Source organism: Porites lutea, chromosome 4, assembly GCF_958299795.1.
Source record: "Porites lutea chromosome 4, jaPorLute2.1, whole genome shotgun sequence".
NCBI classification, from domain to species: domain Eukaryota; kingdom Metazoa; phylum Cnidaria; class Anthozoa; order Scleractinia; family Poritidae; genus Porites; species Porites lutea.
In genome coordinates, this window is record NC_133204.1 from 32244008 (window position 1) to 32258350 (window position 14343).

General features: G+C 37.9%; 1 protein-coding gene across 1 annotated transcript in view; it reads left to right on the top strand.

Moving 5' to 3' along the window:
* LOC140934539 (uncharacterized) overlaps positions 1 to 14102 on the top strand; it is a 20907-nt gene extending 6805 nt beyond the window's left edge. The window contains exons 3-6 of the mRNA XM_073384146.1: positions 2792 to 3093; positions 4840 to 5089; positions 6761 to 7043; positions 13966 to 14102. Of these exons, the coding sequence (XP_073240247.1) occupies positions 2792 to 3093; positions 4840 to 5089; positions 6761 to 7043; positions 13966 to 14102 (972 nt within the window). The remainder of the gene's footprint in view (positions 1 to 2791; positions 3094 to 4839; positions 5090 to 6760; positions 7044 to 13965) is intronic.
* The last annotated feature ends 241 nt before the right edge of the window (positions 14103 to 14343 follow it).

A 14343-nucleotide genomic window follows, 5' to 3' on the forward strand; every position in this document is an offset into this window, starting at 1 on the left:
CTTTCTTTACCATTTTTGAGTGTAATCTTGTCTATGCCTACAAATCTCTACTTGCGGTGAGAAAATATATCTAACGCCCTTTTAGAGTTCTGTAAGCTTATATCAAACCTGATACTAGATCAGATCATTGTCTGAAATCTTACAAACGTGCATAAACTTGGCGCATAAATTAACTGTGCTCGCCTTGATGAAATTAGATATATATATTATTATATAAACACCAATGAAATACTAAGTGAGCGATCGCGCGAAAACTCAGTTGATATCTTCACATGTGAAAATAACATGTTATCTTCACATGTAAAAATATCACCGTTGCTATGACTTCATAATAATCCGCACCTTTCAGACCAAAACACTGTTTAAGTAAAATGGTTTGTTATTTCATTGGTTTTTATATAATAAATAGAGCATTACATGGTCGCTTGTGTTGAAAAAATATATCACTTGAGACTTTCAAACCCTGACTTACGCTTCAAGCAAGCTAGGTGAAAAACAAAAACGATGCCATCCGAAATCGGTTCCGACTTTGACAAGCGACGCATTTCTCAAGCAAAATCCCAATAAATAAACCAGCCATGAATATTAGAAGACTCTTGACTCTTACTATTTCATTTAGTACATCCAGTGGAGAAAGACAGTTAAAAACATAACAAGTTGATACAAAACTCTGTCAGCTTTAGCTGTCAAAGTAAACAGGTTTCAAGATGCTGCATAAGTTTTCCATGTGGTCAGGTGATGCTGGTCAGCGGATACCCTGTTATGACAGCTGTCAATTGATCACAACATTGGGGTTCCCAAACTAGCTAGGAAGTGTGAGAGTAAACATTGATTTCCCTGTGGTACGGACGGACGGTCGCTCGGGCGGTCGGTAGGTGCACGGTCACGTAATTACCAAATATTCTGGGATGGGTAGATTTACTTAGCTATGGGACCCCACCCACGCGCGTGCGCTTTGCCAAGCTTGTCAGCTCCGCTATCAATCAATAGGGCAATTCAAAAGAGAAATTAATCGAGTGTTGCAATCATCTGTTTCCCACTAGGCAATCTAAAACTAAAATATTTGCTAGCAACTTTGTACATCACTAAATGACTCTACCGAGTTTTAATATACTTGTATGTATATGAATGTAATGGGGCTTTAAATGTCACAAAATTTCCCCCTAGAGTTTGTGTTTACAAGTGAGCGTCCTCTTTACATGTATTCACCGGCATTGTTTTCAAGTTTCATATGCACGTGCACAACTGAAGCAAATGTAACAATGAATATAAGGTGAGAACATATATTGCAGAAAGGAAACATAAATGCAAATAATCTTTTGTACAGCAATTTATTCCTGCGTCCCTCATGATGACAAAGTGACGCTACAGACATTGTTTTCACCATTTCTGCTACAATAGCTTATTCCGGAGATTTCTTCAGAAAGTAATCGAGGGTCCTTTTGAATGCAAATTAAGTTGTCCACGTGTTTATGAAACTTAAAACAAAGTGAGTAAAGAGGACACTCACTCTGGAGGGAATATTTGTGGCATTTGATATCCCCATTTAATTGCCTTCCTAAGTTTTAAGTGTCCTTGAAACTTGGAGGAGATGTACATTGATGATTAATCCCGGGATTGTCAGGTTTTCAAAACAATTTGTCAAGCGGTCTTTGAATGAACGTGAAATTTGTTGGCGTGGACAAAATTATGTCCAAAAATTGTAAAGAAAGTACCCGAACGTAGGTTAATCAAATTCCTCTGTCTCGCAATCGGCCGAAACAATCTCCTTCTTTTTCCGTACAAAGTTTCAGATAGATTCAAACCGCTATGAGACGAAACTTCATTTTCAGACCCTATCATTTTCTTCAGATATTAGCGAATTATGCCGATGACATGTTTATTCATTGTTTTTATGACCCTTAAAACTTTTTTTCAAAATATTTCGAAAACGCTCTTATTAATTTTGTTCAAACTTTGCCATAGTCGATGCAACTAAGGGAAGTAATTATAAAAGCTCTTTTAAGCGATTTCTGAAAAAAAAAAAATTCCTTGTGCCGAGAAACACAGAGGCAATTCAAAAACATAATGGAGTCATTTTGTTGCCATGGCAACTCTGGTGTCAATATAACATGGATCATATCAAATTTTCATCTTTATATAATACAGCTGTGGCAACGTTTTTTCGATATCTTTGTCAATGTCGACGTAGTAAACACTTAAATTGGGAAAGTATACTCCCTAAAAAATCTAGTCGAGCCACCTTAATGAAACTACAAACAAGGAAAGAAGAGATACACTCCTGTTTATAGATAAGGATATGAAATTTATGTTACTACCCACCTTTTGCATTTTTTAGCACAGGAAAAACAAATATTTAAAGCTGCGATGTCACTGCGTCCAAACGGGTGTAGCTAAATGATAAAACGGTGGCCATGTAGGAGTTGAAATCTTTTCTTACGTTGTCAAATCCTTTTTTAGTAACGATCCCGATATTTTTTGACCAGCGTAAACCGGTATATCCCACTAGGCGTGTGCATCAGGTGACTCATACACTGGTTTACATGTAGTTGTTACTCTGCTACTCTGCATAAACCTCTTTGGCTTCTTCTTTGAACCGCCGGTTTAAGTTCTCGCCTCGCCTTGCTTTTTATACGTTATGTAACGAGCCTCCAGTCTTCGTTGCTTTCACTTTTGTCCGGTTTCTATGTAATTAACCAGCTCCGTGGAAGAGATCTTCCTACATTTCTAGCACTATCATCATCATCATCATTATAATTATAACTATTATTATTATTGTCTCACATTTTAGTTGATTGACAAGTTGTTACGTGAATTCGCAAAGGAAAATTTTGGCGATAAAGAGGGTCATTATCTCCCTGTTGTCCATGGCCGAACTCAAGATATAAAGTTATTTACTCTGGTGGTAAGGAAATCTAGGTACGTTCTGGAACGTCCGTTCAAACGATATACATACACGGTTGTGGCGGGACTAGAACATTACGTAGCAAATGGCAAGAGGGAAGAATATGAAGCCCTGAAGAACAAAAAGGTTCAAAAACATAATGAGATGGCATCAGTGGAGGAAAGTGAAGATGGCAGCGGTGCCGCAAGGTAAATTAACGTCACTGAAACATTACCCTGTAACATTTACTAGTTTTTGCCTAGTTACAGTTATTTATGTTCATAACTTACTTTAACCTGCATCAATGGCTTTCTCAAGCTCAATTTGTTATCTCGCAAGAGACTGAATAGTAGTAGTTTTTTACTCTAGATTTTTTTGTGAACAAATTTGCACCGTAGTCGCTCAAAATGTTTGATTCTTAAAATCTTATACAATTTACATTGATAACTATAAATTCATTTATTTAAGTGTGATGAGCTTTTAGTAGCTATTGTCACGCCATTTGGCTATCATTTATGACTCTATGCTCACTAAATCCGTGTGCAGAGAAATGCAAGCTAATTTATACCAAAGGATAAATTAAAGTTAATGTGATATAGCCATACCAGTAATCCTTTTAGAGGAATAAACCAGCCCACTTCCTTTCACGGGTTACTTCCGGCGTGTGACCCCTATCGCACTAACTAATTTGCTCAGCCAATCAGATAAAAGCTGTCGCATGAACAGTGATACAGTAAAACAGCAGTTCATGCGCTTTTTGTCGTGGAACAAAATAATCTACCACACGCCTTTATCGCTATTTGATTCTCTATGATGGTTTTCTTAGTTTTTTATCCTTTGTTTTTTTGCTTTATCGCTGCAATCCTGAGAACAGCATATAGGACTAATTATTGTTTCATTCACTGAAAATCCATGGACAGTTGTCATGAAGATATGACAATAAATGAACAGGATTTTTCACCAAGGAGAATCATTCTAAGCTGACACCCCAACACGAATTGCACTTAGTAATATATTTTCAGCTTGTATTAGCATATTTTAGTTCAGCCTCTCTCCCCCGAGGTTCTTATGAAGTTTCTGCTTCTTCCTTCGGGAGGATTCAGGTTTCCTCCTAAAATAAGAAGGGGTTTTTCCTGACGGGTAGAAGACACCCAATCATAACAACTAAGATTAGTGATCACACTTGCATATATTCAGTTGACCATGGGCCTACGATGAAGTGCTCACATGCTTGTGACCTTTGCACCATAGACTCTTGTTACTCCTTAATCCAGGGAATTGGTAATCAACAGAGTTCTTTTCATCCCTCTGTACCCAAGGGGGATTATCACCTCTCAATCTTAACCTTGGGAGATTATCACTCCGAGGGAGGATTACCACCTCTCGCTACCCCGGGGGATTATCACCCCCTAGAGAGGATTATTACCTCTCACGACACTGAGGGATTATCACTCCGAGGAAGGATCGTCACCTCTCGCTACCCGGGGGGATCATCACTCCGAGAGAGGATTAGCACCCCCACTACCCTGAGGGATTATCACTCTGAGGGAGGATTATCACCTCTCTTTACCCTGGGGGATTATCACTCAGGCAGAAGGTTATCACCCCTCACTACCCTGAGGGATTATCACTCCGAAAGAGGATTATCACCTCTCACCACCCTGGGGGCTATCACCTCCTGGAGAAGATTATCAACTCTCGTGAACCTGAGGGATTATAGCCCCCTAGGGGGAATGTTTTGTGTTACGAAAGTCATTGTAACTCTTTATTCCCTTAAGAAGTACTGTAGAATGTAATCAGTTGTAAAAAAAAGTCCCCTCCCTTAATTATCGTCAATGTATTTTTCTATTAATGCAAATTTACCCAGTAGTACAGTACCAACATTCTGTCCTGTGTGTAATATGCAAGCAGACTAAATTGTTCCTCAAACGAAATTTTTTTGTTTCTTGATTCAGCTCCTTTGCAGTTGGAGTCCAAGCTGCTAATATTGCCAATATTCAGATCAAGATAAATGAAGATCTGGGATCCCTAGAGCTAGGGGGAATTGATCAGGAATACATACTTGACCCAGACCTACGTGACGTGTTGGCCAAAACAGAACTAGATATTAATAAAACAGAAGTGTTTGAAGACCAACAACTGCGTTTGATAACCTCAGTGATTTACAGTCAGCGATTTGCAGTTAAAGGCAACAGAAAAAACGAGGTATTTTAGCCGTTGAAAGCTATCTTCTTTTTCTTCTTCTTCTTCCTCTTCTTCCTACTATTATGATTATTATTATTATGATTATATAGTGATAAACCACACGGTAGAGGATGAAAGGGAGATAGATACATGTAATTAAGACTGTTGTTGTCACCCCAATTTTATCAATAAGCGAGCTCAATCCCTGTGACGCTATGGCTATAGGTTACTTGTGAATAGCTGTTTTGTTTTTTCATAAAACTTTACCGATCTTTACCGCATGTAACTGTCTTGCTTCTGAGCTTGTTGTTTTTCCAGATTAGGACCATGATTACAAAACCGGGTTGGCCCTCCTTTTTCCGAAACGTGAAAAGGAGATTAAGAAGAATGAACCCTGTGTTATGATTACATGCAACCAATTTGGCCAGTTTAGCTGAGATGCCGGTATCGGGGTGGCGTAAAACCGGGATAAAATTCGCTCCACAAAAGCAAGCCAGTCGGGCTGATGTAATCAGGCTCTAAAAGCCAGGCCCATTAAGGGGGTGCTCCGGATTTTAATTAACGGGGATGATTGAAGGGGGACAAAAATCTAACCCCTAAAATATCCCTAGGCCTTCCAACAAAACCCCCAAAGGTACCCTGGACCAAAAATTAATCCACCCCAAACAATCTCAGGGCTAAAAGAGAAGCTCCCATTGATAAATTTATAATTTAAATCAAACAATTAACCTGTAATTCACAAATCAGTTAGCGTTAGGGCACATTCATGTGAATTTTGAGGGAAAGGCTGAGTGACTTTAGAGAAAAAGAATTTGCAAACAGTTCAAGAAATAAACAAATTTTACATCGAGTTAATAGTCTTTACACCCAAAAAATAGCAATCATCTTCGATTAGAAAAGTCGTAACGGCAGGCTCGAAGTCCTGGCTTTGATGTTAGTTTATCTCGAAAGTTCCAGAAACTTCCTTGTTGCACGTTTTATGTGTTCCTGTTCACTTTTTTCTTTCGATGCCTCTCATTTTCACCTTGATGGCCGCTGGCATTTCCCCTTTTCCTCACCGCCGTTATAAAATTTTGATGTTTTTCTTTGGAAGAAATTGGTCGCCTTTGTTTTTTACTCTCACTCTAGCTCTTTCTCTATCAACCACGACAATGTAGACATTAAAATTAAGTCGAAAGAAAGAATCCGCTTTGTTCTTGTTGTTTTTATTGCTAAAAGTCTGGAAAGCTATGCGATTTACCACCGAAACGTGTCGAAACATGCGAGTGCTAGAAATGCGAAATTTTATCCCGGCTAACATGAGGGGGTGGACGTACGTAGGAACGTACGCCTCACGATAGATCTTCTCAGAACCAAAATTTCTTGGATGCATAGATTATCAAATTTTTTTACCCATGGTGCTCCTCTACGCGCCCTTCGCGCACGCGAGAGCTCCGCTGTTACATGTTAAACAGCCTCAAAACAGGTTTGGTTGTGATTCGCAGAACCACGAGGCGGGGATACGCAGGCACTACCACGAATCTTCAGATTGTGTTGAATACCCAAAAAATCTCTTTCAAATCAAGCCATATTATCCCCGTCACTTGAGATCCACAGTACGCCCCCTTCCCCCCGGGCCAGGCTTTCTTAAAATCTCGCTATTGCGTAGTCAAAAACACTCTATTCAATGACTTGTTTGTATCAATTTTAAAGGTGGAAACAGATGCAGGAATCAATATCCATGGGTATGTCCTCTCTCAAATAAAAGGAACATACAAAAATGTGACTATCCCTCCAAATATAGCAACAAGGGCGAATACACGTGGTCCAATCCTGTTCCAGTGTTGCCGTGTCGTCTTGAACAAGGACAAAAATGGATTGGAAATCCCCAAGGGAGAGTTTGTTGGTAAACCTGTAAACAGATGTAAAGAAGACGAGGAGGAGTACAAAAACACCGCAGTCAGCTTGGTGGGCGACATGGAGAGCTCTTTCATAGGTAAGATCAATATTTGTTTTCGGTTAAACTATTCTGGACTTTTAGTGACCAACCCCGTCCCTAGAGTTATACCTCTCTTTCCACTAATCTGTATGTATTTACATTATTTTACATTTCTCTTAAAATAGTACTCAGGAAGATCTAGAATGGAATACACTTAATTAATTCAAAATGGCGGATCCAAGATGGCTTATGGTTCCAGTTCCTTTAACAATAAATGAGTTCAGAATGACATCACTTCTATTGTTTAATTAGCAATTAATGAATTTGGCTTTCGTAGGATATGAAGAATTAAGCAGATCGAGGAGGGTATTATCTACCGAGGCCGAAGGCCGAGGTGGATAACAACCTCCGAGATTTGGTTCTTAGTTTAAAAAAAAAACAGAGCTGAAACATGCTTACCTGCAGCGATGTTAAGTTCAGCTTCGATACTGTACGTTTAGGTTTGTCCAGCTCCGCAAATATTCTCCAAATAGCAGATGTCGCTTTCTGAGTTGTCTTCTTGCTGTTTTTGTATGTTCTTAGCTATTATTTCGCCTAGTTCCAGCTGTAGTTCTTACTCTTGAAACGAGTGAAATGTCCGCCATTTTTTTTTCACAACCAAAACAACTCAACCTCGCCCCCAGGTCTTCTCGGTAACGGTGACTTCACCTGTAGTGGGCTGCATTTTTAACGTCATTTCCTCCTTAGACAGAAAATTCTTCCAAATTTGGTCGCCAGTAACTGGTTATGGTGAATTATGCGTGTCCTTTAGCCCATCAGAATTGGGGAAATATTTTGAATGAATAATAAAGATTATTGATGTGATGGCCATTATACAGGTTTTCATTTAATTATTCTTCACTTAATTGCTTACTTTGAGACAACACGATGACAGCAATATGATGTCTAAAATTACTTCATTGTGTCCAAAATCTTTGAAGTTAGAGAGGGGGTGGGGCTCTGAAACAACTCCTCCCCCGCCCCCCTCGGGTCTCAGATGGTGCTTTAGACCAACCTTCAACTTCAACTTCAACTTCAACTTTATTTCATAAGACCATTGGTTACAATAGACTGGCCCGCAAAATAGCAATTGCTAATCTAGGCGGACCAGTTAAAAGAAAAATAAATTGAAAGGAAAAGAAAGGAAAGGAAAAGGAAGGAAAACTACAATTTTAAGTTACAATAAATAATATTCTATCACAGTTTTATTTTAATTACATTAAATCTGAACAAGCAAACAAACAAATACTTTAATACAGAAATCACTAAACTATTAATCGAACTTTTTCAACTATTAAGGGCGTCTCAATATAGTCATCTTCTCTTTTTAAGATATCCGAAAGCAATCTGTGAAGTACTTTCCTAAATTTCTTTTTAGGAAGATCTCTAATATGACAAGGCATCTCATTCCAAAGTTTTACACCAAAGCGAGACAAGGAGTTTTTGTGTATTTCCAGCTTTGAGCTTTTGACGTGAAAGTTACCTGAACTAGATGATCTTGTATAGTATGAATGAATTGTTGAGGTTTTTTCAAATAAATTGAGCAGATTTGTTGGTGAATTGTTGTTGTTAATATCTTGCATTAGATTAGCCACAGTTTTATAATACATAAATGACACTGGTAATATGTCAGCGTCTATAAATAGAGGAATTGCGTGTTCACGTATATCCGTAAAATACATCATGCGAAGCACTTTCTTCTGGAGAATTAAAATTTTATTGAGGGACGTCTTGGATGCCTGACCCCAGGCAGCAAGACCATAGTTAATAAAATAACTAAGATAGTACGCGCGCTCTGATTGGCCGAGAGCAGTGTTTGCATGAGAGTATGTAAACATGGTTGTGGCGTCAAGTTGTTTGGCTTTTCGCGCGCTAATCACGCAAGCACCAAATTTGAAAAAGTTTTCGAGTTCAAAACTCGACAAGTTTACTTTATTTATCCTTCCTTCGTCGGCTGAAACATGGAAAATCGTTACAAAGAAGGTGAGTCAATTTTTCTTCGCTTAAGCTGACATTTTAAGCGAGAAAACTCCGTATTTTGCAAAGCATCTTTTTGCAAAACAAGAACTCATTACGCGTGCAAGACTTCGTGGACAAGATTTTGCGACTGGTAAGAATTTCTCTTTTAATCAGTGCCATACAAAGAGTTTTGCGTTTTTTTCTAGGGAAAGTTATTTTAGCAAAAGAAAACTTTTTTCCTGTGTTTGCATAGCCTGATATAAACACTCGAGGCGTTGGGAGAATTCTCGACGGTTATGCATAACTGTCTCGAATTCTCCCAACCCCTCTCGTGTTTATATCAGGCTATGCAAACACGGAAAACGTTTTCTATTGCTTAATTAGGTGAGGGTGGATTAATGTTTGGTAAATATAATATATAGATTTAGCCAGGGCTAAAAGCGAAGCTCCCATTAATAAATTTATATTTTAAATCAAACAATAAACTTGTAATCCACAAATCAGTTAACTTAAGGGCACATTCATGTGACTTTTGAGGGAAAGGATAAGTTATTTTAGAGTGAATAGAATAGCAAACATCTTCTATCACATTCAAGAGCCATAATGGCTCTTGATCACAGTAGATTAGGCCTCGAAAATAAATTCTTGGAAAACAAATCAGGCCGCATTTTTTTGCGTTCGACAGGTTTACTTTACAAATTTTTGCCAACAAATCTGAGGGTGTGTAAACCAACCTTTTATACTTTTTATACATCACATCTGAGGTGAAACAGTACTTTTTATCATACAGACCTTGGACAGAATACGGCATTTCACAATTTTTCAATGTTCAGGACGATCAATCGTGGGCTTTTAGCGAAACCGTTCAAAACATTTCCAAAATCACCCATACGGCCAGCCGGTTCTCATTTTTAGTGCGAGCTATCAGTGTGGTCGAGTGTTTGAATGAACTTTAATGGAGATACGCTTCAACATAATGACGAATTTATTATCATTAGTTTTTTGTTATTTAATGGTTCCAGTTATAACGATGTGTAATCTTATAAAGCGTTTGATACGCGTAACATTTCTAAGTACTCCTGCAAGCGATGTTCATGAACGATGGAAACAAACACCACGAACAAGCGACTAAAATTGCAAGAGAGACTACTAACAATCAATAAAAGAAATATAATTCGGTAAAACATTTACAGAGACACAATTTTCATTCACAAAGACAAGTATTAAAGTGTCTCTAAAAATCCTGAGTCTTAAAGCTTAAAGCTTAAGCTTAAGTTTATTTTGTTTTACTTTCAGCCGTCCTCCCGGTGTTTGGTTTTTTTTCAAAGATGAACTCCTCGAAGCAAGAAAATCACTCAAAGTTTCTTTCTACAGCCAAATTTATAACTAAATATTCTTCGGAACGTTTTTTTCTATTTGCCGTGAGAAAATATATCTGAAGGCCTTTTAAAGTTCTGTAAGCTTATATCAAACCTGATACTAGATCAGATCATTGACTCAAATCTAAACAAACGTGCAAAAACTTGCCGCATAAACTGTGCTCGACTTCATGAAATTAGATAAAACAAAAACAAACATCAAATACAATAATTACTCAGGCTTACCATTCGAGATTCCGTTCCTGAAAGATATCAAGGAAGGCCATGGTTGCTTGAGACTTTTAAACCCTCTTAGGCATTGAGCAAGGTGAAAGACGAAAACGATGCCATCCGAAATCGGATTACCCAATTTTGACAAGCGACGCATTTCTCAACCAAAAACCCAATAAACAAACCAGCCATGGATAACAGAAGACTCTTGATAGCAGCTATATTTCATTTTGTACATCCAGTGGAAAAAGACAGTTAAAAACATCACAAGTTGAGACAAAACTCTGTCAGCTTTAGCTGTCAAAGTAAACAACTTTCAAGATGCTGAATAAATTTTCCGCATGAACTCACCTGTCAAATTTTGAGCAATCAGAGCATAAAAATTGGACGTAGAGCGTGACCAACGCGTGACCTTGGTGAGAAAAGTCAAAAGCAACTGGCATGTCTTCCCTGCCTGTAAAAACTGGCTGAATCTTAGCTTCCGAGGTCAGTGTGAAATCAAAATTTTAATTGTGCGGCACATATAAAACACAACATATTTCATATGAATTGAAAAAATTAACCTTGAGCCTGCAATCATTCGAAAACTAGTAACTTGTCAGCGGATAACTTCAAAAAATACTCGACCTCGATGGGTCGACACCTGAGCCCGCGATACGATCAGGTGATACTGGTCAGCGGGACCCTGTTTTGACAGCTGTCAATTGATCACATTGATGTGCAATATGTGTGCAATATCAGTCTTCCTGTGCTCCTAAACTGCAGGTAGCTAGAAAGTGTGGGATTGAACATTGGTTGCCCTGTGGTGCGGACGGACGGGCAGCGGGCGGGCGGGCGGACGGTGTACGGTCACGTGATTACCAAATTTTCTGGGATGGGTAGATTTACTTACCCATGGTGCTCCGCAGGCGCGCTTCGCGCGCCAGAGCTCCGCTATAACAGTATATGACGGGGTAAGGAGTGCCGAAGTTTTGAAATTAGTCCAATGGTTTTACTGATTTTTGCCGTAATGGCGTCAATGTGATATTTCCAAATAAGATTTTTATCAACCAACACACCAAGATATTTAATATAATTTTTGGACTCTAGAGTTACATTTCCATTTTTTTCGTTATGGAACATGTAGAGGCTCGGTTGGTAAGTGACTTTTTTTTGATAAGGATGAAAGATTACAAAGTTAGTTTTTGTAGTATTGAGAGTTAACTTATTGGATGTTAACCATTCTTGGAGGTTTTGTAATTCGATATTTACTATATTTTCTCGGGACTTTAAGTTTTTATCGGCATAAAGGATATTAGTATCATCTGCGAAGAGATAAAACTTAAGTTTATTCGAGCATTGATGTATGTCATTAACATACAATAAAAAAAGCAACGGGCCGAGCACAGATCCTAGGGGAATGCCATAACTTACGTTGGCTTTGTTTGAAATGTATGGTCCGATTTGGGTAGATTGCATCCGATTATTCAAATACGAGGAGAACCAATCATTAATAATTCCACGAAAACCATAGTGATTAAGTTTGTCAAGCAAAATGTTATGATCGACAGTATCAAAAGCTTTCTTGAGGTCTATGAAGACTCCGCACGAGAAAAGACCTTGATTCATATTAATTTGTATTGCGTTTGCAATGTCTAATATTGCATATTGAGTTGAGTGACCTTTACGAAAACCGTACTGGGAGGAATAAAATAAGTTATGTTTGTCAATGTAATCTTTCATTCTGTTGTACATGATCTTTTCAAAAATTCTGTTAAAGTTAGATAATAAGGATATAGGCCTATAGTTATTCGCATCATTATCTTCGCCACTCTTGAATATTGGAGTTATTTTGGACAATTTAAGTTTTGAGGGGTATTTTCCTAGTGTTACTGAGATATTTAATATTTCTGATAGAATAGGAGCTATGATACTACTTGCAGACTTTCATAGTTTTATGGGAGATGAATATAGACCATAAGACTTGTTGTTTGGTATGGAGAGTATCTGAAATTTCACTTCGTCGGACGTTACCGGTAAGAATAGAAAAGATGAAGATGGTGCTTTGCAATGACTAACGTAATTAAGAAAATGTTGTTGTGGCGTTGGAATTGTGCTAGCTAGCCTATTTCCTACAGACGAAAAATGGTCATTAAGAATATTAGCGATCTGTGAAGGTTCTTTTACGATTTTGTTGCCCTTATTTGGGTCCTTAATAGCAGTTATAATTTTGGTCTTCTTTCTGCGATGCAAGACGTCATTTATTCCTTCCCATGTCTTTTTCAAGTTTAATTTGTTTTGTGGCGTTCGAAATAATCCTGATAGTATATCTTTTTACTTAGACGTATCAGGCTACAAATTTTGTTTCTATAATATTTGTATTTGTCTTCGTCACCGGACACATAAAATTTGTTTTAACCATAATGGATGCTTTTAATCCAGTAGTAATCCAAGGCTTAGAAAGCTGTTTGGCTTTACGCTTTGATAACTTTGTAATGGGAGCATGTTTGTTTACAATCTTATTAAATTTCTTATAAAAAGTTGAAAATAATTTGTATGGATCAGTTGCATGATTTACGAGGATACATTCCCAGTCAACCTCAGAGAGTTCCCTATTGAATTGGTCTGCGGAAAAATTAGAAAAATCGCGTATCTTGGTAGTGTACCCTCTATATTTATCTCTTGCTGCTTTGATTATGCAAAATTGAGAGAAGTGATCGCTAATGTCGGAGATGATGTTACCGCTGAGAAGTATTTGGTCAGGGTTGTTTAAAAAGATATTATCAATTAACTTAGCTGAGTTCCTATGGACTCGAGTGGGCTTATCAACTGTTGGAATGAGATAGCAATTTTGTAAGGACATTAAGAAGTCATGGCTAATTTGAGATGTTTCGTATTTCAATAGATCTATGTTGAAATCGCCCATGATAAATACATTTTTATTAAGAGATGTCAATTTTTCGATGGTTTCTTCGAAGTAAGACATGAACTGATCCGGAGAATTGTGTTGGCGATATATTATACCACAGACAATGTTTTTGTTATTTGCAAAAGATATTTCAATGCAAAGGGCTTGAAAAGCTTCATTAGAGATCTTTTCTAAAACTGTGTAATTTAGTGATTAGTGAATGAAAAGGCCAACACCTCCAGATGCTAGAGGTGTTGGGACAAAGTCGAAAACATATCCCGGTATGCAAGAAAAAGGCCCGTTCTCATTTGAATTCAACCTGGAGGTAAGTGTCCTTCCGCGCTTTTGTCATCATAGAACAGTTTCACCCTTTCAATGCCAGAAGTGGCCAAAGTCAACATTAAACAGGATCCAAATTTTATTTGGCAATTGTGAAATTCAGTGTTATTGTGAACAAAATTCAGCGTATTGTCAGCAAAAGCTACTCTCTACTTTTATATCTTAGATTCGTTCACAAACGAAGATAGCACGAAGCTGGAGGAAATCACAACTTCAGTTTTGAAACCCACCAAGAACAGACAAGAGCGTAAAGAGCGAGTCAAAAAGTACCTTCAGTGGGTAAGAACAATTACAAGTTACTAATAATTGGTTCTTTTTACTCTGGAACGAGCAATTGGTTTGAGACTGGGTGAAGGCCACCGCCCCAAAGGTTTTCCCTCAATTTTCCTTTTCAAAATGATTTAAGGCCAGAGTTTCTTCCTTCCAATTACTTTTTAACTTAGAATTCATCAGGTACATATAACTTTGGTTACAATGGATTGTAATGGGTACGGGATATGACGTCATAAGTGACCTAAAGTCAAGCCAGTGTTAAACAAAAATG